The sequence below is a fragment of the Ptychodera flava genome, chromosome 3 (genome assembly GCF_041260155.1).
Source record: "Ptychodera flava strain L36383 chromosome 3, AS_Pfla_20210202, whole genome shotgun sequence".
NCBI classification, from domain to species: Eukaryota; Metazoa; Hemichordata; class Enteropneusta; family Ptychoderidae; genus Ptychodera; species Ptychodera flava.
Genome location: NC_091930.1, coordinates 47,024,505 through 47,048,159, shown reverse-complemented (window position 1 = coordinate 47,048,159; position 23,655 = coordinate 47,024,505). Strand labels below are relative to the sequence as shown.

Sequence of the window (23,655 nt, the reverse complement as noted above, 5' to 3'; positions counted from 1 at the left end):
AACTTGTGTGTTATCCTACACTGTAAAATGCCCTGTGAAGGTGTATACTGGAACAGGAGAACTACAGTGTGAATTTGGATCCACCTTCAATGATGTAGAACCACTTTATCTTATTCGTCGTTGCTATGGTCAATTCGACCTACTTCTTTCAATAGAAAGAATGAATAACGAGTCAGATCTATTTGATGACAATCATAGTGATCTACTTAAGCCCTGGTTTGTTTCAAATATTCGCTTAATGAAATCTGAGCAAGTTAAACAGTCCATGAATGAAGTGTATGGAGAACGTATATTTCCAGGTGCAAGTACTAGTTTTGGTACTGATGATAAATCTCCTGCACAAAAGAGGAGAAAACTTGTATCAAACATACAGTCTGTCAAAGCATCAATTGATGAAAGTCAGCATTTTTTGCCAGATGTTGGCTCATATTCATTTCTTTCACGGTCAAATCATGCTCTAGATGACTTCAAAATTACTGATCATGAACAAAAAACACTTGAAATACTGGACAAAAAAAACATTTCTATATTGTCTTCAAAGGCATTCTTCACATGCCTTAGAAAATATTTGTCCACTACCAAACCTTAGAAACATGCTTTCTAGTACTCATTCACCAAATATTGAAAAGGCAAAGGTCATTAACCTGGGCGTCCTCAATGAGCCCTGTGATAGTCTGGAAACTGTCAAACATGTAGTAGAGAAACTATATTCAGTTTTCAATATTGGTAAACGACTGAAGCATCTGATCATTGTTGGTGATGGGAAGACATATGATCTCCTTGTTAAGTTAAAAAGAGAATACAGTGATGAATTACGGTGGTTGATTGTGTTTCCTGGTGAGTGGCACCTGTTGAAAAACACTCAACCAGTGTTATTCAAAGTTTATATGGATGCTGGATTAAAAACAGTAGCAAAAGAAACATTCAAGGAGGAGGGTTTGCTGACATCACTTTTGAAATGCCAGAATTTCAAAAGATCTCACAGGTTCATATTACATACTTGGGAAGCTTTCTATAGAATGCAAATTGAAGAGTTCTTTAAATACAGAGAAGCACTTCCAGATACATGGAAATGTGAAATTGATTGTCAGTCAATTATGAAGGAAGTTCTGGAAGCATCATTAAAAATAGATAGCCTGTCCAATGTCAGCAGTTTAGAACAAATTAAACGTATTCAAGAGAATGTCAACTGCAAACTTCACGGCCTTGATCTTGAATTCAGGGACTTTGTTGACAAATGTAGTAAAAAAGACGATATCTTTAAATTCTGGTCTAACTTTATACATAGGGACTGTTTTGCCTATATCAGTTTATACTTGGCATTCCGCAGTGGAAACTGGAGTTTGCGGGTTGCAGCAATAAAAAAAATAGCACCTCTTTTCCTTTTGATAGGCAGATATACCTAAGGCTTGTACCCCATCATTTAAAAGATATTTTGGAAATGCCGGAGTCTGTATTAGGACATTTACAGAGTGGTGGATTTACAGCCTCATTTACTGGTCTGAGTTGGAGGCAACTTGCCTTAGATGAAGCACATGAATCACAAATAAATTTGAATGTGAAAAATTCTGTATTTAAGCCCTCTCCAGAGCTTCTGGATAATATTGCTGTTTACCTTCCATACAGGGCTGCTTGTCAGTCTAACATAATGAATCAAATTCACATTGACCAAAAACACACTAAAATTTCTACTGTACAAAGAGATGACCAAAAACGTACAAGAGAACTTGATGAGCAGCTCTGTATAAAGTATCTCAATAAAATATCAGAGAGTGGTGTTTTTGTAATCTCTGACGACCATAACAGAGGCTTGGTCAAACTATTTTCAGATGAGACTGCCACTGGCTCAGTTTATGAGGATCTATGTAATTTCTACAAGACTGGAGAAAATGCATATGAAAATTACATTTCATCCAGGCTGCTTAATATACCCAGTACAGCTGCTCCTGTCAGAATGAAAAAGCTTAAAACATTTACAGGAGTCAAAGCTTTGAAGAAAAAAGTCCGCACAAATGATCAGGATAAAAAATTAGTTGACATATGTCTCAAAAAACAAATTGCTTTCTCTATCAAGACAGGTACACCAATATCATCTTTCAAACAATTTATTCCCCTTCCCAGGGCAATTTGCCATGCAGATGGCTCAGTGTACCACCAATCTACGAAATCGAATGCAACAAAGGTATTTTCTTCAAGATATGACAAAGAATGTATTGTGGTTGACAATTACCTCGAAGTTGGGTGCCAGATTTGGTGGTCTTAGAGGGCATGTTCATAATTAATACTGCCCCTATCAGAAGCCATCACAAAAGCTTTAATGATTATATCAGTTACCTTACTAAGAGATGGATTTTACCTCATTTTAGAAGAAAAACCAAAGCTGTTCATGTACTATTTGATGATCCCAATGCTCTGTCTGGGGACCAGCCAGCCCAAAGGAGATAGAAAGAGCTCGTAGAGATAGAGATGGGAACAATAAAAGCAAAACATGGGATAGCTTGACCCCGGAGTCCCAAATACCGAAAGAAAAAATGGATGGATTTCATCAAAAACAGAGTTAATAAGAGATTGCTTATCAATGTTCTTAGCAATACTCTTCCAAAAATAATAAAATCACATCTTGGGTCTGGAAAAGAGTTTGTAACATCTGGTGGATTTGATGGAGAGGACAGAGGGAAGGCATTCTACATTTCTCATGACTCTGCTTTGATGGAAAATAGGGCATACTTTGGTAACCATGAAGAAACAGATACCCGTATCTGGCTGCATATTGCCAAATGCAACTACAGTAAAATTCTCATTTATTCACCTGAACAGATGTGTACCACATAGGATTGCCATATTTGTCATCACATGAGCTAACTGTCTTTGATAACGACAATTTTAAGGAGAAAGACATTTTCATTCAGTTAAAACCCCACTCTGGTGATCGCTCATTTCTAGACTTGAATCAATTCCACAATTCTATTTTGAGAGACCCAGATCTGGCTGATGTTCCCTCAATTGACAGGGCAAAATGCATTCAATCAATTTATATCACATCAGGTTGTGACTATATTTCCTTTTTTGTTGGCTATGGTAAAGCTGCTTTCCTCAATGCTTTCTTCCAACATGCAACTTTTATCTGTGGAAAGAGCTATGGTGAGTGTAATTTGGCTCAAACAAATGATGATTCTAGCCTTCTTTCTTTCCTCCGTCTGATTGGCACACTCTACTATAAGAGACACAACTCAGAATTTGTTAAGGAATATTCTGGTCCAGAGGATCTTTTCAAAACTCTAAAATATAACAACAAAAATTTGAATGAAAGGGAGTTACATGTTCTATGGATAGAAACAATTAGAAATGGAATACAGCCTAGAATAAGAAATGAAGAGGAGAGCATTCCAAATGCAACAGCGCTTCAGTATCACTGGCTTCGCTCTTGTTTTATTTCAAAACTGTGGAGTCAAGCACACCTCTGTCATTTCACTCCCAAAATATTCAGAGCATGGCTTTAAATTGACTGGTAACAATTTGGCAATTCTATGGGACAGTGATGAAAATGTTGCTGCTGTAGAGGCTAATGTCAATCAATTTACGAAGGGTTGTGCTTGTAAAACAGGTTGTGAAACAAAACGCTGTAGATGCAAAAAACATGACGCTCTGTGTGGGCCTGGATGTACTTGTAGAAACTGTTTAAATACAAAGGCTAGCAATACTGAAGACACTGTCACTGATAGAGACACATTAGAAGCCACAAATGAGTTATTGCTAGAGGAAATGAATGTAGATAGTGACGATGATGAAGTAGAAATAATTTTAGAAGAGGAGGAAGAATATGATCTGCCTGAAGAATATGTTGTAGAGTTGGAAGGAAGAGACATATATGGAATAAATAGTACTAGTGAAGTTGAAAATGAACTGGATTGTGAGAACAGTGATGTGGAGTAAGCTCTGCATGCTCAGTATCTTTAAAACATGGTCTCGACAACACACTGAACCCCCTTAAAAATATACAAATTAAAAAAAAAAAAAAAAAAAAAAAAAAAAAAAAAAGAACAAAAAAAGGCGGTTTAAACAAGTAATGTATTGAGCAGTTCATCAGGTCCAAATATTTGCAATGTAAAACATGCGTCAGCTGATTGGAAAACGCAGCAAAAAAAAACAACAACACAAAAATACAGTGAACGGAAATATCACTACAATATTTTAATCCTGGTTTATATACTGTATTTAACAATATTCGCGTGAAGAAATGTTCCATGATAGTTTTAATCAAGCACGGAAAAACTCATGCGAATCACGGTTAAAATAACCGTGTGCGAATGATCACAGCTTCACTGTGCAGTGTGTACAGATTCGCTATAGCGCTGTGACCGGCCTCCATACAGTATGGGACGAATTCTGGTCCAATGAAGCTAGGGGGTTTAAAATTGGCACACGCATTCTTTCTTCTATAGGTGCCACGACCTGTAAAGTTTCACGACTGTTCACAACATGTAAGGCTCCTTAGCTGCTCCGTAATCAAGACCAAACATGGAAACACAAGTTTAGTGGACCGTCGAGTCAGACTGAACAAGTTCGAAATCCTTGTATCTGAAATTTATTCAAGCCGTAAATCACTTTCATTGCCAAAAGTAAATATCCGAGAAAACAATTACCTATCAATTAGAGATTCCAAAGTCCTAGAGAGTGTATTCCAAGTCCGTATTTTGAACACGGTGTATCCAGGATGACATGGCTCCCGCCATATTTGTTTTGAAGGCAAAATGACGTCATTTTTTATAGACAGCGCCCCCACAGTTTGCCCCCTCCTCTCAGACTGTTATATTAAGCAAGAGGCTGCCCAACAATCTCAGAGTGCTCTAACTGCTAAGCAGTGAGCGAAATATACACAAAATGTATACAATATGCCCTCCCGGTTATCACCATAATGGCTTTAGGGCAACCTCTGAACTTGGACACAGAGCATACGGTTACACATTGTCGAAGGTTGAAAATATGGACTCACCAGAGTGCTTGAACGGCAACACGTATCATGAGCAAAGCATGGTGCCAACAGTGAACGTCCCTTATATTATGCAAGAGGTTACGTTGGTATGGACGGTTATGTGGTAGCCTGTCGGGGCCGGCAAGGCTGATATTCCAATGATGAAGGGATTTCAAGACGACTGGAAACAGCGAGTACTATATAATCTAAGATGCTACTTTATTACACTAAGCTCTAAGCTACGTACATAGAGTGATGCTAAGCTGGAGACTGGCTTGAGTACACGTGGGCTAAGAGAGATATACATCAGGGCTCCCATAGAGAGCTAAGCCGAGCATGTGAACACCCTACATGAGCAAAAAAAACGTGAGCCTGAGCGTGAAAACGCCCTACATGAGAAAAAAAACCTTGGGCTGAGCATGAAAACGCCCCACATGAGCAAAAAACATGTTGCATTGTGGGTATTTTCAAGATGGCAGCCGCCATGACAGCCTGCACTGAAAGCTCTGGTGAGTACATATTTGCTCGATTCTACCATTGAGAAGCATTATTTTGGAAAAATAAAAACATCAGAGTATGCAGCAGTGTTTCAAGTGTCTATGCACATAGTTCATTACATAGCAGAAGCTCAAACTACAAAGATTACTTCAACACAAAATCGCTTAGTGTGTTAGGATAGACTGCATGCACATACACACGCATTGCCTCTGAACATGGAGCTACCACTGCTCTGAAGCACTGCAAGAACTCTCTTACACATTGCACAGCAGAACAAGCGATGCATGTAGTCTCTTGTACACTGTACAGCTCAAATGTGTTTGAAGTTTACAGCTACAGTCATTCACCTACTTCGAGTTTTAGTGCTGAAGTAATTATTACAGTTTGAGCATCTGAGATGTAATGAACTGTGCATAGACACTTGAATGCATAATGCAGAGTCAGATTGTGTCCTGCATATACATTAAGATGATTTAAAATATGTCACTTTTCATTCAAGATAAGGATTTTTGAAAAAAGTCTCCAAATTATCAATGTGCTTGCTATTTGTTGTGCATCATGTGCATGTTTGTGTGAGCTTTACTATTTAGCAGAGAATTAGAGAGCCATTAAAAGGCAGTGAACACTATACATGTATCATTGTGCCAATGATGGTAACCTTCACCTACAAATGTTAAGAATAGCTACAGGTCAGAGATCATCAGCTTTATTAATGCTGTGAATATTTGGAATTCCATTGCCCATCTATTCAAAAAAGTCAAACTTGTCGACTTTTAAATCAAAATTAAATGAATATCTTTTCATGATGTACTGTATGAAGGTTTGACATTTTCTCTTTCACTCTCTCTGCTCCTGTATTTTTCTAGAGGTTCCAAATTTTAATTAAAGTACAGGTAACCAAAGCTAGCTGTTGTGATGTAACTGTCTTGTTAGCAGAAACTAATCAAATTTGTACTCAGTAACTTCTCAACAATCTTCAGCTGAACTTGACATATATCATCAAAATTAAAATGTTTTATAACTCATGACAGCTTCTCTTTTGTTTTCCAGAACCACTTCTTTGAGAGAAAAACAGAAGATGAGCAAGACGCAAACCAGTTTGGATGTCTCACTTAGATGAGGCAGCAAACGGGGGGGGGGGGGGGGGGGGGGGGGGGGGAGTTTTGATACAGGGTGTTTGACATTACCACAATCTCAATGGGAAGTTTAATTTGTTGAGTAGAATGGGAAAAAGTTGAACAGCCAGTATGGCCCAGTGTTGCTAGCTTTCAGCACATGCATTTTACATGTAAGAAGATACAGTGCTTGACTTGTCACATTCATTTATTATTTTAGAATGATTAATGAATCAGTACAGTTTTGTTTTCTACTAATTGAACAATGTATGCTATATTAGTAGTTGAAGACCCTGGGTTATTGGCACAGATAGTTTTAGACACTGATCAAAATGGCAAAACTTGCAAAACTTGAGAATAAAATCATATTTGTGGACAGTGTGTAACACATTAATCAAGTATGGCCTCAGTCTTTTTTATGTTGTCAAACATATTCTAGCATTTTGCATTTTAGTTCACAACCTAATACAAGTGAAAGCATACTGAGGAGATTGCAAGAGGACTTGCCATGGAAGTCAACAAAAGTTAATGTGTTTCTAGTCATTGTACATACCAGTAATGATTTGATCAGTGAGGTGTAACTCTGATAAACATAAGTTATTGGTAACCCCTGCGTGCACTATTATCCTAAATCCAATCAACAGAGGGTCATATTCTCTGATTGACTTCCAGGGTAAGCCAGTTGCATAATGTCTATGGTTGGTTATCCAGTACCAGGTTGGAAGCAATAGTGCAAAACTAAACTTGGGTAACGTCAAGAAATCCAAAGATGATACTAGACTAGGTACTGGTACATATAGGATGAAATGAAAGTAATGTCAAAAATAGTGACTTTCCCTTCAATTCACCAGCACTCTCACATTTTATAAAATACCAGAAACTAATAATATTTTATGGAAAAGATTTATTTTTCACTTATTTATTCAAATATATTTACTGCTTGCAAAGTAAATGAAATTATGTTATTGAAACTAAATAATATGAAATAAACAGAAACAATGATAATATAGAACTGTATGAAACAGCAAGTGTAGCCCTTTTCTTGAAAGAACATATCTCCATAAATATGCCTATAAAACTCACTGACCGAAGCAGACTTTGATGCTGCAGACTACAAAACAAGACCATGTTGGCTTTTACTCGACTGGGGTAAATACAGCTGACAGAAAAGCTAACAGATTCCTTTTCTGCCTATAATTCTGCTTTTCTGTCTATAGAATAAAGATGAGTCTACATGCCTTATCGAGTGTTAAACTTGTAGAACAATCTATAAAACTGTCTTTTGTTAAATAATTTAGAGATATGATTGTGTTTACTGGAATGTTAAATTCCCTTCATTTTCATCAGTACCATTCACTTCATCAGCTGTTACAGTTTCATTGTTATTGTTGTCATCTGGGATTTGAGTGGCATTCTCAATGCTATTATCTTCCTGTGACAAGTTCACCCATGACCATCCGTACAGCAAGGTATGTAGAGTTGCATGCTGTTGTAAATGAAGGAAAAGTTCAGGAGTTTTTGAACAACAGAAATATGATCATTTTTATTTTACAGTTTACTTAAAGGTTTAGCTTTAGTATTAATCATGAATAAAAGTATAAGCACATGCTTTGTACATAATTTGAATGGTCTTCAGTTGACTTGAGTTGTTGGAGCTTGCTAGTCGAGGACAAAATCTGTTTACGACCCCCTAAAAATACTCGTAAACATGCACATCCATTGCTTCAGTCTCTTGTACACAGTTTACAGCACACTGTGAAGTAAAGTTGTAGCAGTTAATCACCCACTGAGCGATTTTGTGTTGAAGTAATCTTTGTAGTTTGAGCTTCTGCTATGCAATGAACTATGTGCATAGACACTTGAAACACTGCTGCATACTCTGATGTTTTTAATTTCCAAAATAATGCTTCTCAATGGTAGAATCGACCAAAATATGTACTCACCAGAGCTTTCAGTGCAGGCTGTCATGGCGGCTGCCATCTTGAAAATACCCACAATGCAACATGTTTTTTGCTCATGTAGGGCGTTTTTCATGCTCAGCCCAAGGTTTTTTTTTCTCATGTAGGGCGTTTTCACGCTCAGCCTAATGTTTTTTTTTGCTCATGTAGGGTGTTCACATGCTCGGCTTAGCTCTCTATGGGAGCCCTGATGTACATGCCCTCATGAATAGTAATGACAGCTCATGAATAATATCACATGACACTGCGTCACATTCCTCCCTCCTTATTTGATGGTGACAGGAAGTCTACATCACTAGTAGGCGAAAATCATTCAGAAAATCAGCAAAATTTAAATGAAATAACACAATGCTAATACTACTGAATCTAAAAGAAAGTACATGACAAAAAAAACTACTGACTAAGTCGGGTACAGCAACCTGGGCAAACACCATTACTATAAGGGTTGAAAAATTCAACATGCATTTTTGAAAACAGTGTATATCAGGTCACTACAGCCCTTTCACTACATCATTCATGCACCTTCACACACTACCGTACATCCGAGCTCCACATTCGCGACACTGCGTCTGCATTTGTATTTTCGCCGCCCTTCTGTACTCACCCTTACCGAAATGATACCCATTTACATAGTGTTTCATACGGGTAACAAACATGTGTCATATGCATGTTACCTACAGGTTTTTCAAAATATGTGTCTGACCATATTGATTTTAACTTTTCGTTATGTATTGACAACATGGACAATACATGTTGGAAACATGTATGGCTTGAAATCCAGGCAGTTGCACCCGAAATCTGTGCTGCTCAATAAAACATGTTTGTCACATGGACATAACACCCTCCGACATGTTGGCAATCAAGAATCTATTCTCTTCCATGAAGGTCCCTCTCAAGGGTACAAGAGCTTTCGGAATATCTTTCCCGGAGAGCCCAGAATTAGTTTTTCTGGATCTCTTCTAGAAAGATTAACAGGTTAGCTGCCACTCTGCCTGGCAATTAGCTGCCTTTCTGCTAGTAGATTTCCTACTGATGTGCTTTATAAAATCAACCTACCTTCTGCACTCTGAATTATAGTCACCCCAACAACTTGAAACTTTTTTATCAGTGCTGCTGAGAAACTGCCATCACCTTACCACTTCAGAACACTCTGCTGCGCAGACAAAAATAATGCGAGAGCTAAAAAATTTGGTAGGAATAAAATTTAATCCACCAGATTTTTAAAGCCAATCAACATAATCAACATTAAACTGTTAAGTTGAAAAAATGTTCAAGTGTCCATAAAGTCCAGAACTTGATATTGTCATGGCCATGAGCTCTTTTTAAAGACCTGTGATTGTCTGTTATGGTTTTAGTTATTGCTTGACCTGTTATCTTGAGGTTGTCCTGTGCATATGCTGGAAAAAATAAAAAACATCAAGTTAGATATAAAGCTTATAACAAAAATATGTAATGTTAAGAGCAAGTGTGTTAGAATCCTTGCTAAAAGCTGACAATTTTGACTCTTTCCACAGCCATCAAACATTGAAGAATGAAATTCGCATGTAGTCAGAAAATAATGTACCCTCAATTTGCGAATGACCCGATGTGATTTGTTGTACAAGTATCAATCTGTTCATATTGCAAATAGCTTCAAACTAGTATATCCATAGACAGTGGAATCAGTGGCATAAAACAAAATATATTTTTTCAGATGATTTATCCCGCAGGAAAAAATGTTGATTCCCTCTTTATTAAGTCAATGAATTTTTAAAATTATTCATGTACAGATACACTACGGCCCAAAGGCGCCCCATTTTGTACGGTAATAGCGTCCCGAATTTTCGCCACACATACGTGGAGTGCGTGTTCAGAGAGTCAATTTCACCTCCCGCGTCATGTTCAAAATTTCGCCGTATTTCCTTGCTGCACATCTAAATATTAATGAAAGAGCAACAGGTCCTATTTCCCGTATATGCTGCCCTTACAATTATAATATTTTGGGGAGAATTTCACAAGGGAATTCCAAAAATACGTAAGCGATAACAGACATATGCAAAATCAAGTAAAAACACAGTCAACAGCAAAACGATCTTCAACTCGTCATTTCATAAACATAAGAGGGAAACTCAAAAAAATAAAACCATAGAGTTTTAGTTACCCTTCATGATATGTGTCATACCAAATATTATAAAAAATAACAGCGAAATGAAAAAGTTAAACGGTTTTTTCAGATGTATTTTTCATTTTACGATGTGTCTAATCTGCTCGATTTCCCATAGAAAACAATGGCGTTTAATGTACTGAACAGACCGTACAATTCTCGCTCGTTCAAATTTCTCAATTCTGAACCGATTATAGTGAAAAGTGCCACGGTGTTTCCTTGATATATATACAAAATTGCTGTCGTTTTAGTTTTTTGAATTTCTCGACGAAACTTGTTTTAGTTGCATTTTATTTTTCCGGTCGCTGAATTTTTGCTCTTGCCCTCAATAAAATGGCGATCTTACGGCGTTTGCATATGCAGAATCAGGGTCTAATATTGACCCATTTTAATCGGTTAGCGTCTCTTAAATTGTACAGACCAAATACCAGTCAGGTTGTTGTAATTTATACCAAATTTTGACGAATATCAAATATGAAAATTCTAGTAAACTGCAAAAATAATGCAGAACAGAGGCGAACGGGCGTTAGAGTCTCCACTGTAATAGTGCAGTGAACGTTATCGATCGATATCCTTTTGTCCGAAATTGATACATTGTTGTCTCGCTCACTCGCGTGTAGTCCCCGTTCACAATGGCGCCAAACTACGCCGAGGTGCGCCAAAATGTGCTGAAACGTACATAAAGTATCACCAAAACTGAAAAAAGTGTCGTCGATTTACTGTCAGTACAGGACACCAACGGATACCTTGATGTTAAAGTGTATAAGTCAATCATGGGTTATTGTGGAAATGTTTATGACGTGACCTCAACACACGAGCGCCCGGCACAAGCGGCGCCCAAACAGATTTTCGATCGATAATCTATTGAAAATATATTGATACAATGTTCGCGGTTGTCAATAGCGACCGGCGGAGAGCGCTGTTCGATAGAAATTATGCTTCGCGGAATACCGTACACTGAGGCATACTTTTGGGCCGTATGGCCGTAGTGATAAGACAGAAACATTGCCACAAAAATTGATCTGTACTTTATCTTAATGCATATCTGCCAAAACATTTTATCCAAGTATGTTATTATTTAATTAAAACTTCATCAGTCAATTATGTATGATTTGCAAAGGTTCAAGTGAAGTAAATGTTTATTGGTATAATTCAATTAAAATTGTACAGAGTCTACTACGTAACGTCCACTCATTGGTTTGAGTACACATTGCATATCTACATGAACATTCTCAAGTCAAATTGGAATGCAGCATAGGAAAAGGTAGGTCTTTGTATTAAAGGGGAGTTCACCAAAGAAGATTGTTAACATTTATTTTTGGTCACTTATTCAAGAATTGCCATTTTTGCCATTTATTACTTGATAATTTTTTACAAAAATGGATAAAAATAGTGGCAGAAGTTGCATTTTTGGGCTTCATAAAACTAAATTTATTTTGAATGATGGTAAAAACAGACCAAGCTTGGCGCTTTCATCACATGATATGGCAGGGTACATCTTCTGATTGGTATGGCATTGTACACTCTCACATTCATGCTAGGCTGTGAGCATTTGCATAACATACACAATAGTTAAGCAAATACATAAAGCCTGGTGTGAACATGAATGACAATGCCACACCCATCAGAAGATGGTCCCTGCCATATGACCTGATGAAAGCACCAATCTTGGCACCTTTTCCCCTGATGAAGCCCTATAATGCAACTTTTGCCACAAATTTTATCTTACTTGTAAAAAACGGCACCAGTTATAAATGGCGAAAATTGCTTTTCCGGAATAATTGACCTTAAAGCTAGAACATATGTAAATATCACCCGTGGCAAACTTCCTCTTTAAGCCAAGCTCGAATTGCAGAGACTAACTGAGAGTACTATTCATTTAGGAATCTTAAGGTTGAATTTTACTTACCATTTAATGTTCCAAGGTTATGGTGGGTAAGTCTTTGATATCCAGCTCGTAGTTGTTTTCTTTTGTGAAACAAACTCTGTTGAGAAAAAAAGGTGAAATACAATATTATAAACACATTATTATTATAATAATGCCATTTGATGTTTAATTCTGCTCCCCATAGAATCCTTAAAAGTACAGTGCATTGTTTGAAAACATGTCCTTCACAAAATAACTGTTGTTACTGTTGATAAATGAAATCTGTCCAGTTATACATTAGTATACTGAAATAATTTGTTTGCTCTATTTAGTTTACAAAAAAAGCTATCATGTATCTGTGCTCTCCCTGTCCTTCATAACGTTCATAAATTAAGTACAAATATGAAAAATTACGGAAAAAAATAAATGCATGATCGGCCATTTACACTTTTGTAGCCTGATTTTTCGGTTAAGATAATGATTTCTCGGGAAACACTCTGTCATATCTCATCTTTCAAAACTACTCTGCCCCTATCATCAGCCTTGATCGACACATGGTGATAGCACAGCCCCTCTACTGTAGTGATAGCCAGCTTTGGAATTTGACTTGTGCCCACATGAGCAATGAAGTCACCCCAAGTGAATAATTATCGAATTTCAAAGCAATCGGCTTTACGTTTCAGAGGAGAAGGAATTGTTGACTGACCACAGATGGACAGACGACAACCGAGAAAGTAGCCTATTTGATAAGCTCTGAGTCCTTGACAGCAGAGCAAAAATATACGAGAAAATTGCAAAAAAATACAGATAAATAAATTTCACCACAATTTTAATAAATCTGACAGAGGTCAACCAAAGGATCATGCATATAAATTTTCAAAACAAAATGTTTTTTTTTGACCAAAAACCCTAAAAAATTGCCCCCAAATTACAACCATAAAAAATTAACCACAATTCGGCTATTTTGGCTTGGCTGTCTGACTGAATTGAATTTTGCCAATGCATTTTATAACAATACAGATATACAAATGATTTAGCTACACTAGCCCTGCGTACAGGTCTGTGTGTTCTCGGCGTTATACGGCCTCCACCAAAGCCTTGCAACGGTCTATGGAGATAACTGGGGCTCTGCGGTCCGGATCCGGACTGCAACGAAAAAACGGTCTTTTTTGACGAAATTCTGCTCTATCGAGGCAAAATCCTTTCCCTGCCTACCTTTACCTCCTAACCGACCCAAGAAAAGGTGCGATTAATTTCTCCTACGTCCAAAACCGTTCGTTTTCTGAAACATAACGTACTCGACAGGTTGTTTACGACTTTACCCATGGAGGTCGCCATTTTGAATCTCGCTAGCGCTGCAAGACCCCAGTTATCTCAATAGACCGTTGCAGGGCTGTGGTGGAGGCCGTAAAACGCCAGGAACACACAGACCTGTACGCAGGGCTACAGCTACACTTACCTTGAGTAATGTAGATGGCATCAAGGATGGTTTTTGTCACCATTCTGCTACCATTACATCGCAAAATTTGAATTCGTGTCAACCACCGGTGGCACATACTTGAATAGATCCGTAGACTGTACAGTGACGCCGTCTCGAGATTCGAATCGCCCAGTCTTCGTGGACATGCAGAGGAATCCGCTACAATGGTATTTTACAGACTCAACTCATTTTTGACGTCTGAATCGTTCTCACAAAACACCAAAGTCATGATTTCTTGTGTAAAAATGACAGCGATTTCACAGCAACGGAGACAGCTAACGTGGAAAATGAACCAATTCAAACCGACGTTCAACTGATCTCAAACTGATCAAGCCTCGTTCTGGTTCAAAACGGAAGTCAAGCGTCGACCCCGTCTCACTTGCGATCAGAAGATTCGATTCGCTGGAATTTTTCGGCAACTAATTGAAATTTCTGTGCACAAAATTTATACTACAATTACGGTTATTATTCTTTGTTTAGAACAAAAACAAGAGTTTTTAAGGCGTTCGTTAATGACCTCTGACATCACATGACTAACCTTTGACACGGAGTCAGCTGTTGCACAGAGCCACCGTGACAGAGCCCAGAGTACTATGAGCATAGAGTAAGTGCAAACCTAACTTATTTCGAGCGTCCATCCTTAAAATATTTCATGAAAGTTACTCAAGATGCTTTTAAAGTCTACCGGTAACTAATACTTCGTCAAGCTTTAGTTTTGCAGCGAGGCATTCTTGTAAACCCGGAAGTAAGCACCATGGAGGTTGCTATAACCATGGCGGTACCTCTGCTACCTTCATGCTATAACGTAGAATGACCGTGAATTTAAATATTTGTTTCCATTCCTGAAACTCAATGTGTTGTGTCATGGGGCTGACGGCATCATTTTACAAGTGGTATAGCCACAAACTGATGACATCAAATCACCATAAACAAAACACAGATGCCTTGTAATTACGGCACAGTGTATTGTGTATGGTGATTTGACGTCATCAGTTTGTGGCTATACCCTTTGTAAAATGGTGCCGGGCTGACAATTAACCACATGGTTGTTTGACTTCGACAGTAACTGCTTTCAATTCACTCGATGTTGAAACCGAAAACAAAATACATGAAGATCTTATTGGTCCAGTGCTCGTGATTATGAGTCGTCAATTTAAACAACGAATGTTTACAAACAAAGATGACATTGTTTTTTTTTAACAAAATATGTCAACGTTAGCACAGTTGAGCATGGATGTAAAAAATAGATTTACAACCATACGTTGAGCAACTGCATACATTAATCGCTTCTTTTTAGCTCCGCGTTTTTTGGTAAAAAAATCTACCCCATGTCCGATTGCTTTGAAATTTAATATGCAGTTCACTTGGGGTGACCTCAGTTAGGTTTGTTCAAATCAAGGTGACATTTTTATATCTGTACGTTAAGGCAATTTTTGTTATTTTTGTTCAAGAAATATTAAAAATCTTCAAAACCTACAAGTCACATAGCTTTGATATTTGATAGATAGGTCCATAAGGAGCTTTTCCAGATTTGTTCACATTGTGCAGAAATACATAAATTTATATTTTCAAGATAATTTTTGTCAATTTTGGTCAAACTATTGTTTTCGCCAAAACTACTTGCCTTATAGCTTTGATATTTGGTATACAGGTTCATAGGGATAATAAAAATGTTATGCTTTCAAACGATGATGACATCTACAATATTGTAATTTTGGGCATTTTTTACAATTTTTTGTTCAAAAAATGAGTTTCTCAAAACTTAGGAGTCTGATAGCTACGACATTTGGTATGCTGGTCACTATACAGATAAGATGTGATGTATTTTATAAAACTGCCCTTCAGGAAAAAAAACTAAGTCAGAAATACACATATATTAAACATATTAATCTCATGTAAACAGTGCATGACCTGGAATCCGCTCTCAGACTTACCTGTTTCAAACATGAATGCAAAAAAAAATACATGTTTGATATTTAATGATATCTAACAAGTTAGATTATATTCAAAAACAAGCTCAGCAGATGACTTATAAGAAGACAGCTTTAACAAAAATGCATGCAAATCTGCAACACTGTGATATTGCGGTACCCTCCAAAATATGACTGTTACAGCTGTAGAGACCCAATATTTTTTCTGTTAAAAGTCTATTTCATATTTCTGACATGTCCCTGTACCAAATAAAACCAATTTCATACAAAGCATTGCATTTTTTATTCTGCCTAGCTAAAATATTGGTAGAATTTGAGATTTACTGTAATTTGCAATGTTAAACTTTGGGGTATGGGTAAGTTTTGGTCATATTTCACAATATCTATAGAATAAATTGCATGTTTTCAATATGTCATCTTAAAGAAGAATATATTGCCTTTTAAACGGTACCAAACAAGTGAGGTTATGTTAAAAGTAAGCTCAGCAGATGACTTATAAGAAGACAGATTTGACGAAAACGCAATTGGGTTGCAAAATCGTGATTTTGCGGTACCCTTCAAAACATGACCATAACAGCTATTCCATCCCTATATTTTTTCTGTTAATATTCCATTTCGTATTCTAGGGATCCCAAGGCTTCTGAAAAATACAGGTTTGTTATCCTGTGGGGGTGAACGTAGACCCTCTCTAGCCCACGGACTAATCCCTTTCCCCGCAGGGAACTGCACAAACATAAAACAGTTTCTAAATACCCGTTTGTGGCTTTTTGAGCCCGATCTTTTATTTGTTAAATAGTGTGATTGGCTGATGGACGCACCTATGGTGTTGTCTTTGTAACGAGCAGTGTAATTGGTTTGATTAGTATGAAGGTCATCTAAGGTCATGATTTTTAGCGATGGCATCAAAAAGAAATGTGGCGTCGACCACTGGCACCTTGCTGATGGAATATTTTTTTCCAAAAGAAAGCCCATTCGAAAGGTATACTTAATTCCAAAAATATATTTAGTTTATGTATGAAAAACTTCAATTTCGCTGAATTTGTGAGAAAAAAAGCGCCAAAAAGATGTGATTTTGATCGACGATTCGAAGTTCATGAGACTGTAGCCTTTTTCCGCCGCCGCGCTGGCTGCCAACGTCACGTTCACTACGAGTATGATCTTCTCAACAAATCAAGTTATTCTCAGAGCAATACCGACGCATTTTCTAGATTTAAAAAAAAGTGAGCTAGAACTGATTTTTTTAGAAGCAACTGTTTATTTGAATGTTTTTTTTTTTTCATTGATTATTTTTATGTACTAGAGTCCACGGTCACAGGCATGTGTGTTGCCGACCGTTGCCGACCGGCGCATCACGGTCACGGCTCAGACGGCTTCACCGTGGCGCTGATCCCCTGTTGGACAATACATCGTGGATTCCGGCATGGGTTCAATTTCACTGCGCCTCTCCATGTTCTCCGTGTTGGGTTGCCCGATAGTGTATTTCGATGGACCCTCTGAATCATTTTTTTCACGGACTCGTGGAGCAAATTTGAAAGAAAATAGAGTTGTTTCCTTCCGACGCCATGCTGCATATCTGCTTTGATCAAATTTGGGGACAGCGAGACGCGATGATCGTGCGCGATTTGCATTTAATTTGTTGCAACATTTCTGTCAATTACTCACCTTGTGTCATAAGTTTTAGAAACTATCGCTAGCCTGAAAATTAGCAACGTAGTAAGTTCATAGGCACAGCTGACATGGAAACGTGCCTCGGACTTGACGATGCCGATTTTCAGACTACACTCAGAGAATCCGAAACTTTCCACACAAAATGAATGATTGACAGGGATGTTGCAACAAATTTAATGTTAAGCGGGCACTCATCTCGTCTGGTTGTCGCCTAAGCTCAGTCGCAGAGAGTGCTTTCGCAAACATTTTACTATTATCGTTTGCGTATAGAAAACTCATAACAATGAAAAAATGGGTAGAGACTCAATCCAATGCGTAATATTATTACGCATTGATCGACTCTACGCATTTTTTCATTGTTATGAGTTTTCTATATACGCATTTTTTTCGTAAATGCGAACACTGTAACAGTGAATTATCTTACCGATGTTTTTCTTAACAAAAGCGAATTTGTTTTGATTAGAATAGAATGAGTTTGATGGTTTTGGGGAAACTACTATGTGGTAATGAAGAATGGGAAATGAGCAATGAAATGAGCAGACAGCGGGTGATTTAAGATTAAATGTTACATCTTCACTGCAAATAAAACCATAAGTGTGTCAAATAATACAAACAAAACAAAAATCATGTTTGTTTGTTTTTTGTATGTGAGCCACGTCTAAGACACACAACAAAAGTACTGTTTCAGTCTCAGCTAAATGTCACCTCAGATGCCACCAGAGAACACCATTTCCACTCCAAAATTTCATTTTTCGCCTTGCGAGAGGGGGGACACCCCCCTACCTAGATCTGGCCAGAGAGTGGAAGATCGACTTGAATGCTGACAAGAGCTACCCATCTCTGCTTGGTTTCAAAAGAAATTTTGTGGACAAAAGGAGAGAGCCATGGAGGGCAGATTTCGTCCATGTCAAGGAGTATGTGATCCACTGCGATGCTGTGGATATGGCCAACAATTACGCAGGGAGGCTGACCTCCATTGCAGGGCTGTGGGCAGACGCCTGCACCTGCCCAAAAGATTATCTGCAAATCCTCCCCTGAAAGACACCAAAGAAATCTGCAAAAAAGTGGTCTATGACATCAGCAACTCCCTCATGATGCCCCTCAAGCAGGGTAGCAACCTCAGCACCTTGTAGAGATGCAGGTGTACCCTGGGAACAACAGAGGGTATCGCTACATGCTGACCGTTATTGTGCCTATCAAAAAAAAAGACCGGCAAAAGACACTCTTTTAGCACTCAAAACATCATCAACAAGATGGGCGGAGGCCTGAAAAGCTGAAAACAGACAAAGGGCACAGATTCACAAACAGAAAGATGCAAGACCGGCTGGTGACAGAAAACATCTGCTGGTTCCACATGTACAGCAGTAAGAAGCCCGCTGTTATGCAGTGCTTAACTGGACCTTAAAATGCTGCTGATGTGGAAATACTTCATCCACAAAGACATGCAAACCTGTGACCTTGGTACAGCTACAGGTTGTAGTAGTGCAGCATGCATTCTCCTTGCCGCAGAGGTTGGGGACCAGCTTTTCGACCTAAGAGGGTGCTTACCTTCCTCCCAAGAGCCCTTGCTGGTGTGCCAACAGCCATTCTTCCTGAACCACCATGCGCCCTCTTACGAGAGAGTGATCACTGTGAGCATGGTGCAGGTCAACAGAGTACTCAAGCTCTACCTCGAGGATGTAGCTTTCAGCAGCGATTTCTCGGCGGATGGTGGTAATGGCATTCCACATTCATCCACCCATTGGAAGCCCCCGTGGGCAGCAACTGGCTCATTGTCAAGCCATAGAGGTTATTAAAGTCTATATAGAGGATATAGCTGTTGTGCTTGGCCGGATCGTATCAATCCACTGTATGGTTGTTGGCCTTTGTGTTTCTTTTTGTCACCATCGAGATCCCTCCTCACAGCCCTTTCTCGATGAAGAGGTGCTGGTCATAGTCGGTTAGCAGATCTAGCATGACCCCTATCTTTTTCAACAACACGTCCCTGGAGAGACCAGGGCTAGTGTAGTAGTGGGCTTGGTCGAGGCCATTCTGGTGGAAGTTTGTCTTCTAGAAGCTCTTGTACACCTCTCTAAGGAGATGGACATCTGTGCAGTTGTGAAGGCCATGGTAGTCCCCCAAAGTGTGGCAGCCGACATTCTCCTAAACTTCTTTCACACGAGGGTAGTCACTCTCTTCGAAGCCTGAACTAGAGAGCTTGGTATGGAAGGCCTCTTTTTGATGGCAGGGAGTCATTGAAGCGCTGTCATTATCCATGTACTCGTAGGGGTAGATGTCTTTGCTGCACAACAGGGCTCCTCGCTCTTGAAAGGCTGTTATACAGAAGGCCTTGGGCTAGCTGGCAACCACAAGCTTGTCTAAGGAGGTCAGAAGAAACTTGGCGCTTTCGATGGACCAGTGCTGCCCAAGTGAGAAAAGTGAGGAAATGCTCTGCTGGGCTGGGGCCTCACTACTCCGGGGGGGGGGGGGGATGTCACACCGTAAAAGAGCACAACCATGTAGCAGAAGCCACAGGGCTCATGATGCAGGGTCACCTGGGTGTTACTGGCGATGGGTTAAGTTCGGGCCCCAATCATAGTGATGAGGGCCTTGAAGTCAGTGAAGCTCACAAAGGGGGCATGGAGCTGCTCACGATAGTTCTGGAAGGCAAGCTTGTTTTTCCCTCTTCTAGCATCTCAACCCTCATGGCTGTCTTCCCAATCCCCTGGCACTCAGGCTTGTGGGCCTCTAGCAGGTCCTGCCTGGTGTACCCATGGAGGCAGCATACGCAGAAGTTTTTGCGCCCCTTACGTGTATATATATATATAACTTAATATATATATATATATATATATATATATATATATATATAAATAAATAAACAGATTACTTCAAGTACAAAGTAATGAAATATATTACTTAAGTTTCATGCATCTTGCAATCCTCAGATAGAGTGAAAGGATTACTAGCTCGACACTCTTACATATATGATCGGGACGAACCATTCTATTTGTAGGTAGTGTTAAAATTCGATAATAATATTTGTTTTGGTGGCGACATTTGAAACCAACTCAGAGCGTTTGTTTGACAAATCGAGGACATCTGTATACTTCAGTATATATATATATATATATATATATATATATATATATATATATATATATATATATATATATTATTATATATATATAACCATATATCATATATAACCATATTCATAGGCAAATTCAAACCACAATTCTGTCACACTGCCTTTAAATGCAATGTCCTATATAACATACAATTTTTCTTATCTTATCTTTGAATTTATAGTTACTCTTCTGCGGCCATTACAGTTGCAGGCGTGAGCATAACTTATGGGATCACATACCCATGGCTACTTAAAGCTATTAACAATTATATAGAGAGATTATGGACCGGAAGATTTCTTGCCAACTTAGTGTTATTACAAAGCAAGCAGAACGAAGACAAGTTACTATTGGATTGTGTTGAATATGAAAATGTCGAGGCAAGAATAGTTTATTGGACAGAATACGGATACCACAGATCTGATGACGATACTGTCCCATTTACCAGTGATATAGACGTGATACAAGGACAGCGGATCAATTTTAACATTGATAAGGCATTTGAGATTTTCACCACTTGTGAATATAATATTATGTTCTGCTTTCCTAAACGGCGGAACCACTGCGAATTGACAATAAAACGTCATCCTAGTGTACCAGAGACAGATTTGCAAGGAGGATCAATAATATTTACTTACAATAAAGCCGAGAAGAAGATTCTTAACTTTGTATTATCATGGGTGAGTGCTTTAAAGTTATTATATTTAACACTTAAAATTTTAAATTCTTTCGCTGCAATAGCTGCCCTTTAGTTTATTCCCTTTTCTAAAATTTAACCCTGTATTTCAGTCTTACCTCCATTTCTTTCCTTGTATCTCTTTCACTTTCAGGTATTCAAATTGCAAGAAAATATGAATCAACTAATCCTGTCGGGATTTTAGCTACTAAAATCATCAGAAAATTCGACAATCTTGATCATAATTCTGTTTTGTATATATTTTTGTCTAACAATAGAACAAGGGAAGCACTAGTAACTTAAAGAAAGACCAGAAAACTCAGGCCACTATGACAGTCGCACCAGGTACAAAATCTTTTCCTTTGCATTTTTAATAATTCGTTTAAAGTAGCTTTCCACCTTTGTGATGGCTTCTTTTCAAACATAAATTTTGCCGTCAAATTGTGTATTTTACAAAGCATATTATATATCACCTGAAAATTATTTCTATGAATGATTTTTCATGAGGAAAATTAATGGACGATGATGTTATGAAAATTTTACTTAGAGTGTAAAGAAATTCGGTAAACTGACGTAACATTTTAAGTCAGAGCGGAAGGGGGCTATTGTCTAGGTGTCAACATGTAATTGCACTTCAGAATACTGGCTAAAAAACTATGTGTCAGATTTTCGTAAAAGGCCTTATTTTTTCCACAGTGTTGAATCAAACTTCATCAATCGCTTAATATAATTAAGCAGCGCCAATCCCACTCTAAAGATCTTATTTAAAAAAAATTGAGACTTTTTTAAAGAAAATCTCTTCGACAAACATCTGTGAGAATCTGTTGAACTTCCGTTCAAGCGTACTGCAATATGGCAAAATGTCGAACTGAGAAAAAGCTGATTTAGTAAATTGGGACGGATTTTCTTTTTGAACAGCCATAAAAAAATTTATTCGCCAGATAAATACAAAAACAGTATGTTCACTAATTTAAATCTGTGTCAACGGTTGAAACAAGGCTACAAAGAGTGGTTTTCGGGAGCGATGTTTCCGTTCAGAACACAATATACACATGGGCCGATGACTAAATAAACTTGAGGAGTGTCAGGTAAAATATGGTGCAAAAGTGTTGACGGATTAGCAGGAAGATTTTGACAGAGTATTAACTTTTAGACCTTACTGTCGGGACTGCTACGGCATCTCGATGCCGTCTACACAAACGTAAATATAATAATAGTAATTTTATGTCAGCATTCGATCTAAGAAAGGGTTCATAACCGCTGAAGGTACTGATCAGGCGATCCCGATAATGAGTGACATAGTTCATAGAATATTGTTGACATACTGTCCCTCGTGGATAGAGGGACTGTGGTTGACAACACAACAAAAATACCTGCATTTGTATGTTAATATACATTGGCAGTGTCTGTGATCATAGAGGTAAAAAGAGACCTTCATGCTTTGATTCATAGATCTGCTAATGTTTTCGAACTTCATGCGCCTTGAAAACCGATAATCACTCGACTATACTACCGTTTCTTAGACAATATTCGCTCTTAACAACATTTCTGTGATGAAGAGTGTTTCTGGAGTCATTTTGGCTAACAGGAACCGATTGCCAGTCAACGGCAACAAAGTCAAGGGAGAGAATTTGAGAAAACTTTAACATAAACACAAGAAAATCATATCATCTAAGCTGCTGTTGTCGTCGATGGGTGTCCAAAAATGTTTGTCATCGGCATTGTTATAAATCTCATCGAACAAAAAATCGTCGAGCATCGGCGTTAAAGTTTTGTTGTAGTATGATCCTTCGTCTGACATTCGCAGGCTGTCTTTCACACTTATGGACATCGGTATTGTTGTTGTGAGCTTTCAAGAACCCTTTTCGTTTTCTCCCTCTCATGATGCTGTTTCCATCTCTGCTTTGAATGCTGAACATGTACGGGTATGTTGCGGTATTAGGTCGATATCACTGAGGTCCCTAGTAACGTACCATTTTTTGTATACGGGCTTTCTCCAAAAGATGTTTAAAATTAACAAATGTTTCCACTGCTCCGAATGCTTTTTCAAACGCGCAAAAAGTGTCAAAAATAAAACGTTCAGTATGTAGCGAAATCAACTACAAATAGGCGGCTCGCCGACAGGATTCGTTGATTTTGATTATGCTGCCAAATGTAGCCTTTGGATTCTCATCAAAATTACTTTCTGCCCCGAGGATTATTAAAATCACTGTTCGGGTGGAGGGACTGTGTTGAAATGA

At 38.3% G+C, this 23,655-nt stretch overlaps 2 protein-coding genes and 1 long non-coding RNA gene across 5 annotated transcripts in view; 2 read left to right on the top strand and 1 right to left on the bottom strand.

Annotated features, from left to right (window-relative positions):
- Positions 1-23,655, top strand: part of LOC139130144 (uncharacterized) — a 483,832-nt gene that overhangs the window by 225,308 nt on the left and 234,869 nt on the right. The gene's annotated exons all lie outside the window — the stretch shown is intronic.
- Positions 1-23,655, top strand: part of LOC139126933 (uncharacterized) — a 34,607-nt gene that overhangs the window by 7,326 nt on the left and 3,626 nt on the right. Inside the window, exons 1-3 of one of the 2 annotated variants that reach the window (XM_070692862.1) lie at positions 14,592-14,637; positions 20,924-21,419; positions 21,694-21,760. In XM_070692862.1, coding sequence (XP_070548963.1) covers positions 14,627-14,637; positions 20,924-21,419; positions 21,694-21,760 — 574 coding nt within the window. In that variant the 5' untranslated portion in view covers positions 14,592-14,626. Of the gene's footprint in view, positions 1-14,591; positions 14,638-20,923; positions 21,420-21,693; positions 21,761-23,655 lie in introns of those variants that run through there. The other variant, XM_070692854.1, reaches the window with a different exon arrangement.
- LOC139130138 (uncharacterized) lies at positions 9,731-14,340 on the bottom strand. Its single transcript, XR_011551800.1, has 3 exons — positions 14,013-14,340; positions 12,596-12,671; positions 9,731-9,940 (listed from the first exon to the last, which is right to left on the bottom strand). It is a non-coding gene; the product is annotated as an uncharacterized lncRNA (long non-coding RNA).